The sequence below is a fragment of the Monodon monoceros genome, unplaced genomic scaffold (assembly GCF_005190385.1).
Source record: "Monodon monoceros isolate NGI ecotype Baffin Bay Population unplaced genomic scaffold, NGI_Narwhal_1 Super_Scaffold_5, whole genome shotgun sequence".
Classification (NCBI taxonomy): domain Eukaryota; kingdom Metazoa; phylum Chordata; class Mammalia; order Artiodactyla; family Monodontidae; genus Monodon; species Monodon monoceros.
Genome location: NW_021703782.1, coordinates 72882059 through 72896768, shown reverse-complemented (window position 1 = coordinate 72896768; position 14710 = coordinate 72882059). Strand labels below are relative to the sequence as shown.

Sequence of the window (14710 nt, the reverse complement as noted above, 5' to 3'; positions counted from 1 at the left end):
GTGCCATTATGCCAATCTAAAATGCATATATGTGTACACACACACACACACACACAATTTAAGGGCCAATCACAGGACAAGGCCGATAAAACAAAATGCTAAGAGGAAGGAAAAAAACCCCAAGGGTATTGTCTTTCTTTTTTTAAACTAACTCAAACACATAGACTGGTAAAGGCACAGTCATTTAAATCACTGCCTTAGTAATACAAGTAATATTTAAATAGATTTAATAGCGCTGCTCCAAACCAATGAATTATGGGTTTAAAACCTATTAAAATGTAATGTTTTTTTCCTGAGCTGAGAGGAGAGAGATTTAAATCCACTGAATTTTAATATTTCAGCTTGAGCTGCAGGAGGTAGAGAAAGTCCAAATGAACTATTCCATCAGCACCATTCAAGCATGAACATTTTAATCAGTTTTACTTCCTTGGAGTTCTCTAACACAGTTTACGCTGTCATTCTGAAAGCACTTAACACAGAGAGTGTGAAAAACCACCAAGGCTTGTTATTGCCTTTACAATTGATGGCAAATAATTTTGCAGACTTCCTATCATTAAAATGTCACTGCTAAAAATTGAGGTTCAGCATTTCTTGTGCTAAACTGCATTTTCCTACAACACTATGGCATACCTGTTCTTAAGGATTTTTTAAGGGGGTGTACTTTTTTAAAAAATGCACATTTCTATCATTTCTTTCCTCAAAGAGGTTAAAAAAGAGGGGGAAGGAATCCAAAGGAACCCCATTTTCTATGTTTACAAGCCAAACATTTTCTTTTCCAATGTTTGTACTAACAGGACTTTTTTCTTAATGGGAGTTTCTTTGGTGAAATTCTTATGAGGTTCCAACTTAGCCTCCTTTATTAAACATAACCACATTCACACAGCATGTGCTGATTATATAGTGTAATGGATTTAAAAAGCATTTTAAGATAGTCAGATGACTCAATTTAGTAATACAGGAAATGAAAACATCATTTCTAATTAGATCATATTACTGATTTAAAACTACAATTTGTGTGTTGTTCCAACAGTGTGATCTTATAGAGATTCTAATTTAAAAACACAGTGGCTAGCAGGCCACATGACAAGATCTAACTAGATGCATAACATTCCCATTCCCCTCCCATTTGAGGGAACTCCGGGAAAGCTTCAAGGGAATGGGAAATACGAACAATTCAAAACAAAATATTAACTACAGAAAACAGCACAGGCATTTTCCTGGGTTTTTTTCCCTATAAATAAAAGATAAATGATATTTAACTTATTTCTATCTATCAACAGTTTTAAACCGAACATGACCTGTGAAAGAAATCATTATAACTGTGTTTCATTCCATTAAACACAACTAGCTTACTGTCAAGAGAACAAGCCGCCTCTCCAGGTTTCGGGCTCACTTCAGCTTTTTGCATTTAAACTGCATGGATCACTGGTTTGGCTCATTTACCAATGAAGGTAGAATAATACTGCAGAGTTAAAAAAGGTGCTTCATCAGATTTCATTAAATTTGGGAACATTTGTGCTTGTCTGGATGGTGTGCATAACATATAAAACAGACACATATGCAGTGAGAAATAAATGAAGGTCTGCAGGGGCTTAGGTGGGTCTTTGCCTCTCAGGAGGAAAACTTTCATTCCCTGGGTGCAGAAAATCACTGACGACTACCTAAAAATCAAGTCACAAAAATCTAAAATTGACCTCTCATCACTTTTGGTAGCAGGTCAAAATACCACCACCTCACAACACAGCCATGCCTAACCAGACACAGAACAGCAGGTGCATTTAAAGTTCCACAATGTTACAACTGAAAACTACTGGACACAAGGCACTAAGCAGGGCTGAAACAGACAAAGACCGAGAACAGCAGCCACAGAAATGCATCAAGCGAGTTCGGTGTAATGGGGCTCTTTCCTTCTCACTTGGTTTGTGGCTCCCTAAAACTGCTGGGTTTGTTTTTTCTATTTCTGCAGTCTGTTTTGCAGAACAGTCAGATGATGTGATTTTGATTCCATTTTCTGCTCAGATACAAATAATTTGGAACTGCCACCAGATCCACCAACTACAGCACACGCTGCTTTGATAGCATGCAGCTCTGAGTTAGTTCTTCAAATAAGTTTTTAGGTCACCAAATTAAATTAGCTTTGTTTTAATAATTAAATCCATATATACACAATATGTCTGTCAGTTACTTGGCTACAGTCTAATAAATCATCTTCTCCCTGAGAAAAGGCCATCTGCCATCCCATTCAAAACAAAGTATGCAAATGAAATAGATATAAAACAGTATTAAAAATATACTTGACGTGATCAAAGAAAGGGAACTGTTCTGCTTTTACATCTTCCCTCATATTTTTAAGCAACATCCAACACAAAACAATGTGTTTCTGATTTAGATTAATCTCACCACTGTACCGACAGTAACTAATAAGACTCAAAAAAGAAACATAAAAGCATTCTGTTTTCCTAGAAAGGGCTGCCAACCAGACATAAGGTAGGACGGCTACGTGTATTTTAGCAGTTCCTACAAAAATAAACACCAAGGCAGAAATGACCCAGGCAGCTCTTCTATAGGTCCTCACCCATGTATTCTCTCCTTCGACAGCAGACTGCATAGTGGGTGAGAAAAGGAGGTTCTATCCCCAGTGACCTTGGGAGATTTGGTAATCGAAGTATATCCCAAAAGGAATACAACATGTGCTTCAAGCAAACACAGCTGGTATATACATATACACTAACTTTAAAATTAAAGCTTTCTCAACGTTAAAAAAAGAAATTTTTATACTGCCGTTTTCTGGAATTTTTGGAAATAAAAACTAATTGTGAAATGTATTCATCTCTCATCTCTCTACCACCCCCTCAACACAGAAAATATACAACAAATGAGTCTCTACATGGCTTGTTCTGATTCAGCCTCTTCTTGCCAAAGGACACTTCCGAGGAAATAAAGGTTACTCTTTTCCATTTATTATGTCTTCTAATTTACTACTGGTATTTTCTTGTGGTCAGAGGGACACAAAATAGAGCTCAAAATAGCCCATTAAAAACAAGCTGCAATCAGACTATTGCTCCACCACCATCGGCAGCCATCCCAGAGGTCTGATTTCCTTGTTAAAAGACAGAGGCATAATTGAAGCAATATCTTCACTTCAGATTGATTATCAGGCGACCCTTATCTGCATCTTCACTCAGCAATTTGAATTTTAATGAAAGTAAATGGAATAATCAGCATTTCAAAGTGTGTTTGATACACTGAGGAAGAAAAAAGGGAGAAGACTTTTGTGTATAATCTATACACAAAAGCAAGTATTTGGGAGGGGGCAGAAAGAGGAAAGTACAGTTGTAGTGTCTTCATTAGAATAACCTAAGGAACGGCTTCTAACAGCTGCATAAACAGAGATGTGAATATTGTGCTTTTCTCAGCTAAGATTTTTTGCCTTTATTATTTCTAAGTTTTAGCACCTTATTTTATTACTGGTTACCTTAATCGGGAAGAACAAAAATATAAGTGGAGTTGGAGCGACTGCTCAAACCTATGAATTCCAGCAGGATTTCTATGCAACGTTAATGGTACTAGGAAGGATTTTCCAACTGGCCCGCTGATTTTGCAAAAAGGTATGGTTCAGCTATTATTTCTACTACCAATGGACACTAGTCCTTAAAGAACCACTCATCACAGGGGAGGAAGAGTAGCAGGGAGATGTGAAAATGTACATTTTATGTCACTAAAAATGGTATTAAGATACTCTGTATTTGAGGAAAGATAAAAGAAATCAGGTCATTTTAACATCAGGGCAATGTGTGTCTTTTTACTGGCAATAGGCTAGCAACAGAGGCTGATTGCAAAGGAAAGAAGTATTATGAAAAAGAACTACCCAGCCTCCTTAGGGGGAAACTTTTCAGGAATACTGTCAACTTGAATTGGTGAGAAGATGTCCACAGTTCCTGACAAACTTCATGTGAGATTGAAGGCAAAGTGCTTCATTTCATTGCCTTTTGCCCCTTCGGTTGAACAAAATTTAAAAGGAGAGTGAGAGAGAGCTGATAACAAACACTAAGATGATCAGAGCTAAAATGGAAAGGCCACGTACCCCAATGATGGCGTTCAGTTCTGCCATGGTCACCTGCTTGGCCCGTTCCACAGCCTGCACCACTTGTTGCTGGTGCTATAAATGAAGATCAGAAACAGAATACAATTATTTGTTTTCTAGTCAGTCAAGAACAGCTTTTCCTAACATGTCCTCTAACTTTAATTACATGCAAAACAGGATTCAGGGGTCTCCATATTTCAAATAAAAGCTCTTGGGTGGTGGATGACTAAATGTCTAGGGTACCTCTGTGTCTACAGTGCTGAGAAGTAACTGGACATCCAACTGCAGGGATCATCCCTGCGCCCCCATGAAAGATGCTCCCTTACAACTGATAGAAGCAACTTAAATTTTACTTTCAAATCAGTGGTGCACTTTGACCCAACATCTTCCACAAATACTAACAAAACAACACAACCCATCTCACCTGCTTTCTTTGTCTTTTTCTCTGCCACTTACATAAGACATGCTTTGAAAATATTGCCTGCAAGTACTTACTAAGTTTCCACCTGGTATCTGTTAGAGAAGACACTAGAAGGACATATAGAATTCAACGTTTACATTTCTTCTGTAAATGTGAAAAAAGCGCTAATTTCACTCCTGTCATTAAGGGCTGCATATTTAAAAGATATTAAAAATGTACAACTCTTGCCAGCAGTAAAGTTTAAGGACCTCAGGTATTTTTTTTTTAATGCAATAGGAAAACTAAAACCTACAAGTTTCAGTTATTTTTCTTTTGAAAACTTAGGATGGACAGCATAGGAAAATCCCTCTGACCACGATTAAGTTCTAAAGAGAATAAGCAAGATCTGATTTTAATAATTTTAGTAATATCAGAAAAATTAAATAGCACAGAAGTCTCTGCATGAAGGCACTCACATCTGGACACACACAAGTGCTTATACAGTACCCCCAAAATGTAAATATTATTCCCAACTAAATACACTTGAACACTCTAGTACATACACACTCAAATTGAGTCTAAAATAGGTCCTCTTCTGTACTTTTTTCAACTTGGTTTAGTGAATGAAGAGCCAGAGACTGTGCTGTGAAACAGGTACTCCTTTCTGGGGCTGGGAAGAGTCTTGTTTTGGTTGACCCCAGCTGAGAAATGTACTAACATTCTCTGATTTGAAGTGAGTACGAAGCTCAACTATCATACTGCTTAATACACAGAAAAGGCTAAGCCATCAGTTAGTTATATGTGCAATTCCCCTCGACACACCTGGTACTACACTGAAAAGGCCCCAAATATACAGTTACTGGGATTAACTAGGGTGGCCACTATTTCCACTTCCCAGCTCTGTAGGGGTAGTGGGGGAGGTGATGTGGGAAAGGAAACTGCTTTAAATTAGTTTATCTACATGCGGTGTTTTCACCCTTGATTTCCTAATAGAAATGTGTATTTTATGCCTATTAATAATGCAAGGAAAACTGTCAAATGACAGATCACTGCATTTTACACTTCTAATGGACTCTGATCATTATACCTTGATTATACTCTGATATATCATTATACTCTGATCTGTATACCTTGATTTTTTTTTAAGAGTCTGTTTCAGAACAAGGGCTTCAGAAGCAATCCCCAAAATCTTTATAATAGATATCTCCAACCATCCTTACTCTTTAATAAAATATTTACCGAAGTGAAATAATTCATTTTCCTCTTTCTCTGAAAGTAAAAATCCTAAAGATTCATGAAAACACTAGAAGGAACAGAGAGGTATAATCGATAAAACGGCCAGTAATAGCAGTTCTCTCTTGAAGCCAACCTGACCATGTATGTTTACTGAGCATCTACCATGTGCCAAGCACAGAGCTCGTGTTTAGATTTAGGACAAATCTGGTTGTCAGGGTAGTGAAAATTAGCAGTACTTGGAAAGCAGAAAAAACAAACAAACAAAAAACATGTAGGACGACTCTGGGAATTATCTAATATTCAAAGTGAGTTTATGGACAAGTTTTTATGGAATTTTCTACCTTTTACTTTCCAACACTCAACAATGGCTGCTCAAAACTTCCATGAAACTGAAAGCCAAAGAAACACATGTACACTTATTCAACATGCATACCTCTCATTCCATTCACGCATCCATTCGTTCAATTAAAGTTTTTAAAAGCTCTTACTCTCCGCCATTTCTGCATATTACTTAAATACCTCTCCATATTACGGAAATATCATCTACTTTACATTAAGTATTCAAAGAACAGTTCCATGAGACAGAAATGCAGAAAATACATCTAGTCAGGGCCTTTCTACCATGAAGGTCGCTCAATTCTTGCTACACAAACTAGATTCCAACTGCCAAGATGAGCAAAGATGCCTTAGGCAGTGGGGGTATCTTTCTGACTTGGCATTAAAATCAGGTACATTTACTGAGAAAACCAGAAACACACCAGTGAACCGTTAACACTGACATCAGATGCTTTTATAGAAACTCTTGCTAAAAAGCTAAAATGACAATGGAAGTCATGACTCAGCTCCTTCCTTTTCTCTCCTGGCAATGGCCATGGGCTAATACCATATCTGAACTTTACCTGTAGTTCAGGATTTTATTTCCCTATTTCTGCTTACAACCGTGAATCATGTGGTGCTTAAGGACTTTTTGAACGGAAGCTCCCTAAGGCAAAGCATGCCTCCTCCCCCCTTGTGCTCTGAAAGCACCAGAAACACTCGGACATTGCTCACTCAGCCACAAGTAACACTGTACCACACACTGAAGCAGCATGAAGAAGGGCAAATGATCCCAAAAGCAAAAAATGAACACTAGGAGAAGAAGCCCTAAAGTACTCTCGCAATAGGACCCAAAGAGGCATTGTTCTTCCCTTTTCAAATTTCAACATATAAACTCTCTGACTCAGAAAATGTGGCAAGTTTTTCACATCTTCTTAGAACCGTGAAGGCTTTCCCATGAATCTGCCGTCTCTTCCCCTTCCCCATCCGCCCCTCTCCTCCCGCTCCACCCACGTCTCATTTCCTCTCCCACTTCCTGCTGGTCTCCTCTGTGGCCTCACCACAAGTGGTGACAGCCACTCTAGACCCGGTAAATCTGCAGGAGGAAGAGTCCTGTGGCCTCTCTCATTGCTCAAGCTGCTCACTCAGATACGAGTTCACCGTCTGAACTTTCCACCAGCACCACCAAATAAAGTGCCACTAGGAATACATTAATGAGCCAAGGGTCTCTGAGAGAGGGGCCTCTAACTGGGATTTGGAGGAGAGAAAAAATTAAAGAAATAAAACCTCAAATACGTATTCTTTAAAATACTGTGACCTGTAATTTTAAAAAATCCAAACGAACGGACAAAAAACCTAGATTCTGATTATGGTTTCAAAACTCTGTAAATTTACTAAAAATTACTGAATTGTACACCTAAAAAAATGAGTGAATTTTATGATGCATAAATTACATCTCAATAAAATACTGTGATTTAAGGAATACAAGCATGGTTGTAAAAAAAAAAAAAAAGACCAGTAAAATGAAAATCTATACGTTAAATCACTTGCCTACTTACTTTCATCATCGTAAAATTACTTTTTGCACTTGTTCAAAGTATTAAGAATATTTTTTCCACACGAAAGAGACTAAAACAATATAAGCTTATGATAAGTCCAACAAAGCCTGCTGAGAAACTGGCATTAACAAACCACTAGAATATATATATACCTTAGATGTTGAACGTATGTTTCTCAGAAGAGACTACAAGGACAGTATCTGCCATGCCAATACTTTGAGGCATGGCAATAGATCTGGTACCTGTAATAAAAACTTTAATTTAAAAAACTATTATCACAACTTACAATTTTTTTAAAAAATCCCTCTTATTGACAGGGGTAGTATGGGGTAGTAAGGACAGATATGCAAAATGAACTAAAATTCTTATCCTGACATGTGGAAATGCAAAAGTGAGCAAGAGATAATGGCCCCCCTCCTTACTCAATTCACAGAGGGCGTCTTACAATACAGGAATGTAGGATTTAAAGGACATGGGAAGATTATTGGCAGGAACGGTCAGCACATTTCCTGGGGCATCAAGGAAAGGCTTTGTTTTCTTATTCATTCATTCAATTATTTATTAAGCACCTATTGTGTGCCAAGCACTGTGGTAGGAACTAGGATTAATGAACAAGACAGTGAATTAATAACATTCAAGAGGCTTTGTAATTACAGTTGCAGGACAGTTTCCATGAAGACAATGACAGGATGCTACGAAATCACTCATCAGAGAAATATCTAATCAAGTCTTAGGGTTGGAGGAAGAGTCCGTAAGGAAGTGGACCGGACAACTGAGACCAGAAGAATGTGCAAGAGTTCCGCGAGTGAAAAGCAGGGAGAAAAGAACTGGAGGCAAAGGGAACAGCCTGGATAAGGTTCCTGAAGGATAAAGAAGCTTGTCTATCAAGGAAGAGAAAGAATGAGTGGCTGGAGGAGGAGAGAAGACTGCTCCCTAACTACTTCCCACACGATTCTGTCTCTAAATTCTCCTCCACAGTAGTGCACCCTCAGGTATTTGAAAATGGCATAATGCATGTTTTCAACTTTCTCTATTCCAGGTTAAATATCCCCAGGTCACTGGCTTTAGGAGACTCGCTCATCCTTCCGGCTACTCCTCTGGCTGTGTTCAATGTGACTAGACACAATTTGATCCTGAGCAGATCAAATCCAAGTAAAAGCGTCACTCCACATCCATTAAGTCAGAGCCTTTTCCAGCAAGTCTACCAAGTTTACTAACACAAATGAGCTATAAATTTAACCAAAACTCTTTTAGTCAGTCTTTCCTAAATGGTATCCCAAGAAATGTTATTTAGGCCCACAAGAAATTAGGTTATTACTTATACAAAATACAATTTTAAAATTCACAAGGTGTAATTTGGCTAATACCTGGCAAACTGCTCGCCTTCTCAGAGCTTCAAGTCTCGAAAAAGGGTGAAGATGTATGCAGGCCTTTCCAAACAATTTTGGCTATGGAGCTCGGGATTAAGGCTCTCAGGAGACACCCTGGGAAATGTTGCCCGAGTCTTTCTCGTACTGACCATTTGGCCTTGTCTTCTTCATTCTCATTCATATGCAGGCAAGGCATTCTTCACTGATATGTCCAATAAGCTCTACGAGTCCAGAGCTTTCCAACAGAACTTTCGGCAATGCTGGAAACGTTCTAGATCTGTGCTCTAGCCACATATGGGTGGATATTGAACACAAAGTGTGGCTAGTGCGACTGAGAAACTGGATTTTTAACCACATTTAACTTGAATTAATTTTAATTTAAATCTAGCTAGCTACTTATGGCCATGGCTACTGTACTGGACAATGCAGCTCTAACTTAAGGTACCTTAAAGCTTAAGTCCAGTAATAATAATCCAACCACTACCTAACTGAAAGTCAAAGAAATGAGTCAGTTTCTCAAATACACACTAATTTTTTTAGACACATACAGATAAGAGTTGGCACTGCTGCCTTTGGAAGGAGGCCCACATTTAAACCTGCAGAAAAAAGTTCTCCTTCCTGAGAACCATCTTTCATTTCCTGAGGGGAAGCAGGCCATAAGGATCTCACCAAATATCCAACTGTCAACCAAACACACGGCCATGCAGAACAAGTCAATCTGTCAGCCATGGAACTTAGGACAGGATTATGCTCTCTGATGCCTCACTCAGTATTGTGAGAAAAAACATTTTAAATGGAAGGCCGCCCAATGTAAAAATTAGAAAACTGGTCCAAATCCTCTAAAGTCCCACTCCAGGTGTATTAGTCACTTTAGGACATTCCTTGGATACACAACACTGTCAGAACACCTTACCAACACTGATGAAACGGCCCTGGCTGGGAAGCAGACGTGCCCTGTAAAGGCTGCTGGCCCTTAATGAATGATCTCAGGTCTTACGGGTGTCACTGCATACAGATCAGGGGATCTCTGGTGATTTCAGCCAAGCTCTCCTACATCAAACCATGTTCTCATAAGCCACTGATTCCTTACAAAGTTAACAGCAAGCAGTAAGACAAGTTAACCTGGTGCCATTATGAGGCGAGAACACTACCACCGGTGCATGTAACCACTGTATTTTGTTCATTTCCTCCCTAAGGCACAATATGAAAGTGACTGATCACATTTTTCAACTTCTATTTCATGATTATTCTACCCATGCAAAATGTGGTTCAGAATAATTCAGTGCCATATTAAGCCAGGTGCCAAATAAACAGCACTTGACATACAACCGTATCTCATAACACAGCGAAAGGGTTTGTTTTCCATCAAATTAAAAGGACCAAATTTATGCAAAGTCCAAAATAGAAGTTCATTGATTTGACTGGCTATCTTAGCCTACTGGAACTTAAATACACATTATCACTACTATGTAATTGTGTATTATTTTCTACTATTTAAATGCAATGTAGAACACCCAAATTAATCTACAGAATTCTGGAGAAAACACAACTACTACTCATTAGAAAAGCTAACAAGGCAATAAAAACACAGTTTTGAGTTAGTTAAAATTAAAAATTAAATTTGCACTAGAAAGAATTTAAGTTGGAATGTTCCCGTTTCTCTAGGTAAATATAAGAATAAAAGTAGAAAGAAGGCTTAAAATTTTCACTCCTAAAAATTCTAATCATCAGAGAACTTTGGTTAAATATGCTCAAAAGAAAGATTTGAATTCTTTTTTTTTCATTTGTTAATATTCACAGATGCAAGGCAAAAAGAAGTGCTCACTCCAATCTGGGCTCCTCCACAGCCTCCAAAAAGCCTGCTTCTGCTTACAGAACTCAAGGAACAAGAAAATTTAGCTACGGAATTGCAGAGGACTAGGGGAGGAGGGCAATATCCATCACCTCCTTGGCACTGAATGACTAGAAACTAGTTGTAACGACCTGCTGAAAACAAGGTTAAAGATGGATAATGCCATTTCTCCAAATCTAACGATGACCATGGGTTTGATAAATGGGAATTAGGAAGCCATTGGTCATAAGGAACCACTTTCTGTTCTCTCACCCTGTCCAGTAAGGTACATTCATTTCAGGTTACTTCAGGCTGTGGCTGGAAATGGTTTTAGGCCCAAGACATTAAAAATGGATCAAGTTTGATGCTGCAAAGCAATGAACCTGAGCTACTTTTTCTGAGATGTCTTAAAATTCCACAAAACCAAGAGTGACTTATCCAATATATCTTTCATGATTTGGAGGGGAGGCAGACTGTCAAAAATGTTGATCCCATTTTCTCCAGTTTGAGGACAAGACACACGCATAAAAGAGTATGTCTGAGATAGATGAGGGGAAAAGAACTATAACTTAAGGACTCACAAATGTCCCACTTATGAGAAGCAGTTTCCTTAACAATAACTTTTTCAGCTTCAAGCAGCATGTTCCTTCCAGCAAGTCTACTACAAAATATGGCAGTCCTATGAGTGATCTCCTATATTCCATCCTTCAATTGAGAGGGGTCTTCAAAAATCTTTGTGCTTTTAAAAATATGGGTATAAACATAAGCTGTGTATCTAGACCTAGATGGCCCACAGGACCTATCACTGTTCATGGGGGTTCCTTTTCACCCCCTGTGCATGTATGAATGATAAAGAATGCCTAATGGGTGACTCTTTCCCTACAATTCAGACCCTGGAAGAGACTTCTATAACAAGAACTTTGCATTATTTTATATTTTACGTGATAGATTAAAATACAAGTTGTGCTGATTATATAGTCAGAGCTAAAGTTTGTCACATAAAGATACGCCACTGGGTCAGTGTGACTTCCCTTCAAATCAACGCTGGTAATAATAATAATGCTCACTATTTTTATTTTGTGCACAACACTGTGTCTAGAAGCAATTGCTAGCTATCCCTTGATATCCCTTCTCTTACATTAGTTTAAGTTTTAGGTGGGCATACTCAACGAAGACTACATTTCCAAGTCTCCCTTGCAGCTAGCTATGGGCAAGTAAGTAGGCACTGGCCACTGCAAAGCGAGCAAACAATGTGAGCATCACCCACACCGTGACCTTCAAAGAAAAAGCGCAAGTTCTCTCGTCCTTCCTGCTGGCTGGGGCAGGACATGGTGATGCTGGGGACGATGAACGTCAATATATAAGGAACTTGAGTTTACAACATCGTGGAGTCACCAAATTAGCTACAGCTGCTTCTATGCAAACTGTTATGTAAGAGGAAAACAAACTTTTATTTTGCCTAAACCACTGTTCCTTTAATCTCTGTTAAAGCAGCCTAATACCCAGCTAGGTCTTTCACATTATCACTAGTCCTCATATAACAACCCTGTAGTGCAGGTATCCCATTTTTCAGATGAGGAAACTGCAGCCCAGAAAATAAAGTATTGTGTTCAACATGATAAAAGAAGCAAGTGGCTAAGCCAGGATTTGGTCCCAAGTCTGCCTAACCTCAGGCTCTTATCACACTGCCTCACACATAACATAACTCTTCCAATGAACTCTGCTCCTTGTTAGGGGAGCAACAAGTTTCTGAAAAATACAAATGGTACTCTGAGGAAAGAAGGCTTTAAATTTATCACGTAATACGTCACCATCGTGTAATACATTACTGACCTACAGCCTATTAGGGGTTTGAAGTTCTCAAACATCTTAAGAAAACCTTGTTAGTCACCACAAACCATACCCTGCCCATCTCAAAAATAAACTATTTTATAACCCAAGGGAAAAAAAGTACAAAAAGCACAACTGTCCTCAAAAAGCACAACTGTCCTCTAAGTAAGACCCTCAGCTAGTGCCCAACATTTAGTTAATGCTTAATCTAACAGCATAAGACAATACTTACAGGCTTTCCAAAAAAATTAAATATTCCTGCCCTTCTGAAAGATCATCTGTGTGGAGCTAACCACCCACTGTTGCAAGCAGCCCCTGGAGCTGCGAGCCTAGCTTATTTCACAGGAAGACCGCCAGCCAGCCCGCCCATTCACAAATATTACCTTCAACTCTTCCCAGTTTTTTACCGAGTCCCTCCCTCCTCTCCAAAGGTCTTGGGACCCAAAATAAGCTGGAATAAAATTCATTTCCCAGAAAAGGTTAAAAACAACAACAACAAAAACTGGCATTTACTATCCAAAGTGCTTTACATTTTAATACATATAGTAAACATTGTAAAAATGGGGTTACTCTCACCATCTACAGGAGTATTACAACTCACAGATCAACTTTCCCAATATAAAGCCAGTAAGATGCAGAGTTGGTCTGATTCCAAGTTAGCAGGAACACTGTGCCTTGCTGCCAGGGTGTAACAAGTGGTGCATAGTTTTCAATCTACAATTAGAATCGCCCTAAAGGTGTGTTCCTGGAAAGGGGGGCTGGGGGGCACTGGAGATAAGTCAGTACTTATTGGCATCCTTCAATTCTGCTGAGTGCTCACTAAGGTCTAAGAGTCTACACGCTATATCCTGAAATCGTTGATACAGAGCCCATCCACACAAACTACTTGTAAAAACAAAACTAACTCCAACTAAGCCACCAGGTACTTTGAAAACAGCCAGTCCCCCAACCAGACTGAGAAATTTGTTTTTTTAGATCACAATGTGTGTAGAACACAGACCCCATCCAAAATCACTGTGTCTTCCGAGGCGAATTCTACAGCGCAAACACCTTGAAGAGTTGTCATGTTTTGGATCTTTGCTTGCTGGTTGGGGAGAGATGGGCGTTTGCTAAATTGGAAAATTAATTTTGGGAGCTAGAAGAGAATCACCCTTGAGGCTACCTAATATGCCTCATGGAGATTTTTAGCTAGTTCACAGCCCTGGGTTGTTTTAATTGATACTTTTTCCCCCTATAAGCACAACAGAGAGGAAGATAAACAATACGCACTCTTCCAAAGGGCAATGAGTAGAAAGGGGAGGGAGGGCTGGCTCCAGGTCCTCTCAGAAGGGAACTCTGGGCTTCTCAGCGGCTGCTGCTGCAGCTCGTACTACTGCCAGCCAACCTCAGGAGCCACTGGTTACTATGTGCTAAGCTGCACCAGACAATCCCAGGGAATCCTCACAGCAATCATATGCGTTCCATGCTATTATTAACTTCATCCTACAGATGAGGAAACTGAGGCTTAAAGAGGCAAATCACTTGCTAAAGGTCACCCAGCTTAACTAGGTTATAGTGAGCCATGCAATTTGTAACAGGGAAGCCAGGACTCGACCCAGATGTGACTGTCATCATCCCTGGCCATCTCTTGCTTAGGGAACTGCCAACAGGAAGTTGGTTAGAGTTCCTCCTCAGCAAAGGAGACCTGAAGTGAGACAGAGAAGAACTTCCCATTTACTGCTTTGAGATTTGCCTTTTACAGAAGAAATCTGAGGGCAGCAGAATTCCGAAAAGTCTTACCCATCCCTAGAAGCCAAAAGCAAGTGGGAGAAAAGAACAGCTTCAGACAGGTGAGGACTCACTCACTAGGTTTCTCTAAATCCTGGTTTTAAGGATCCTGTGAAATTTTAAGAACTGTAAGTGACAATTACTCACTTAACGAAAAGAGTTGGCAATGTCTTTGTTTAATGCCTGGAACTTTGAAAGTGGTTGTACACAAGTGCAATAAGCACATCACTAAAACAGATATTGGCTATAATTTTTTTAAAGTGTTTTGGTGAAATCTAATAGGAAAATACTTTTCTCTGATGTTACATACATAGACAC

General features: G+C 39.1%; 1 protein-coding gene across 5 annotated transcripts in view; it reads right to left on the bottom strand.

Annotated features, from left to right (window-relative positions):
* TLE4 (TLE family member 4, transcriptional corepressor) overlaps window positions 1–14710 on the bottom strand; it is a 150640-nt gene that overhangs the window by 99272 nt on the left and 36658 nt on the right. For 4 of the 5 annotated variants that reach the window (XM_029203682.1, XM_029203683.1, XM_029203684.1 and 1 more), the window contains one exon: window positions 4085–4159. The exons of the other annotated variant lie outside the window; for it this stretch is intronic. In XM_029203682.1, coding sequence (XP_029059515.1) covers window positions 4085–4159 — 75 coding nt within the window. The remainder of the gene's footprint in view (window positions 1–4084; window positions 4160–14710) is intronic. 5 annotated transcript variants of the gene reach the window in all.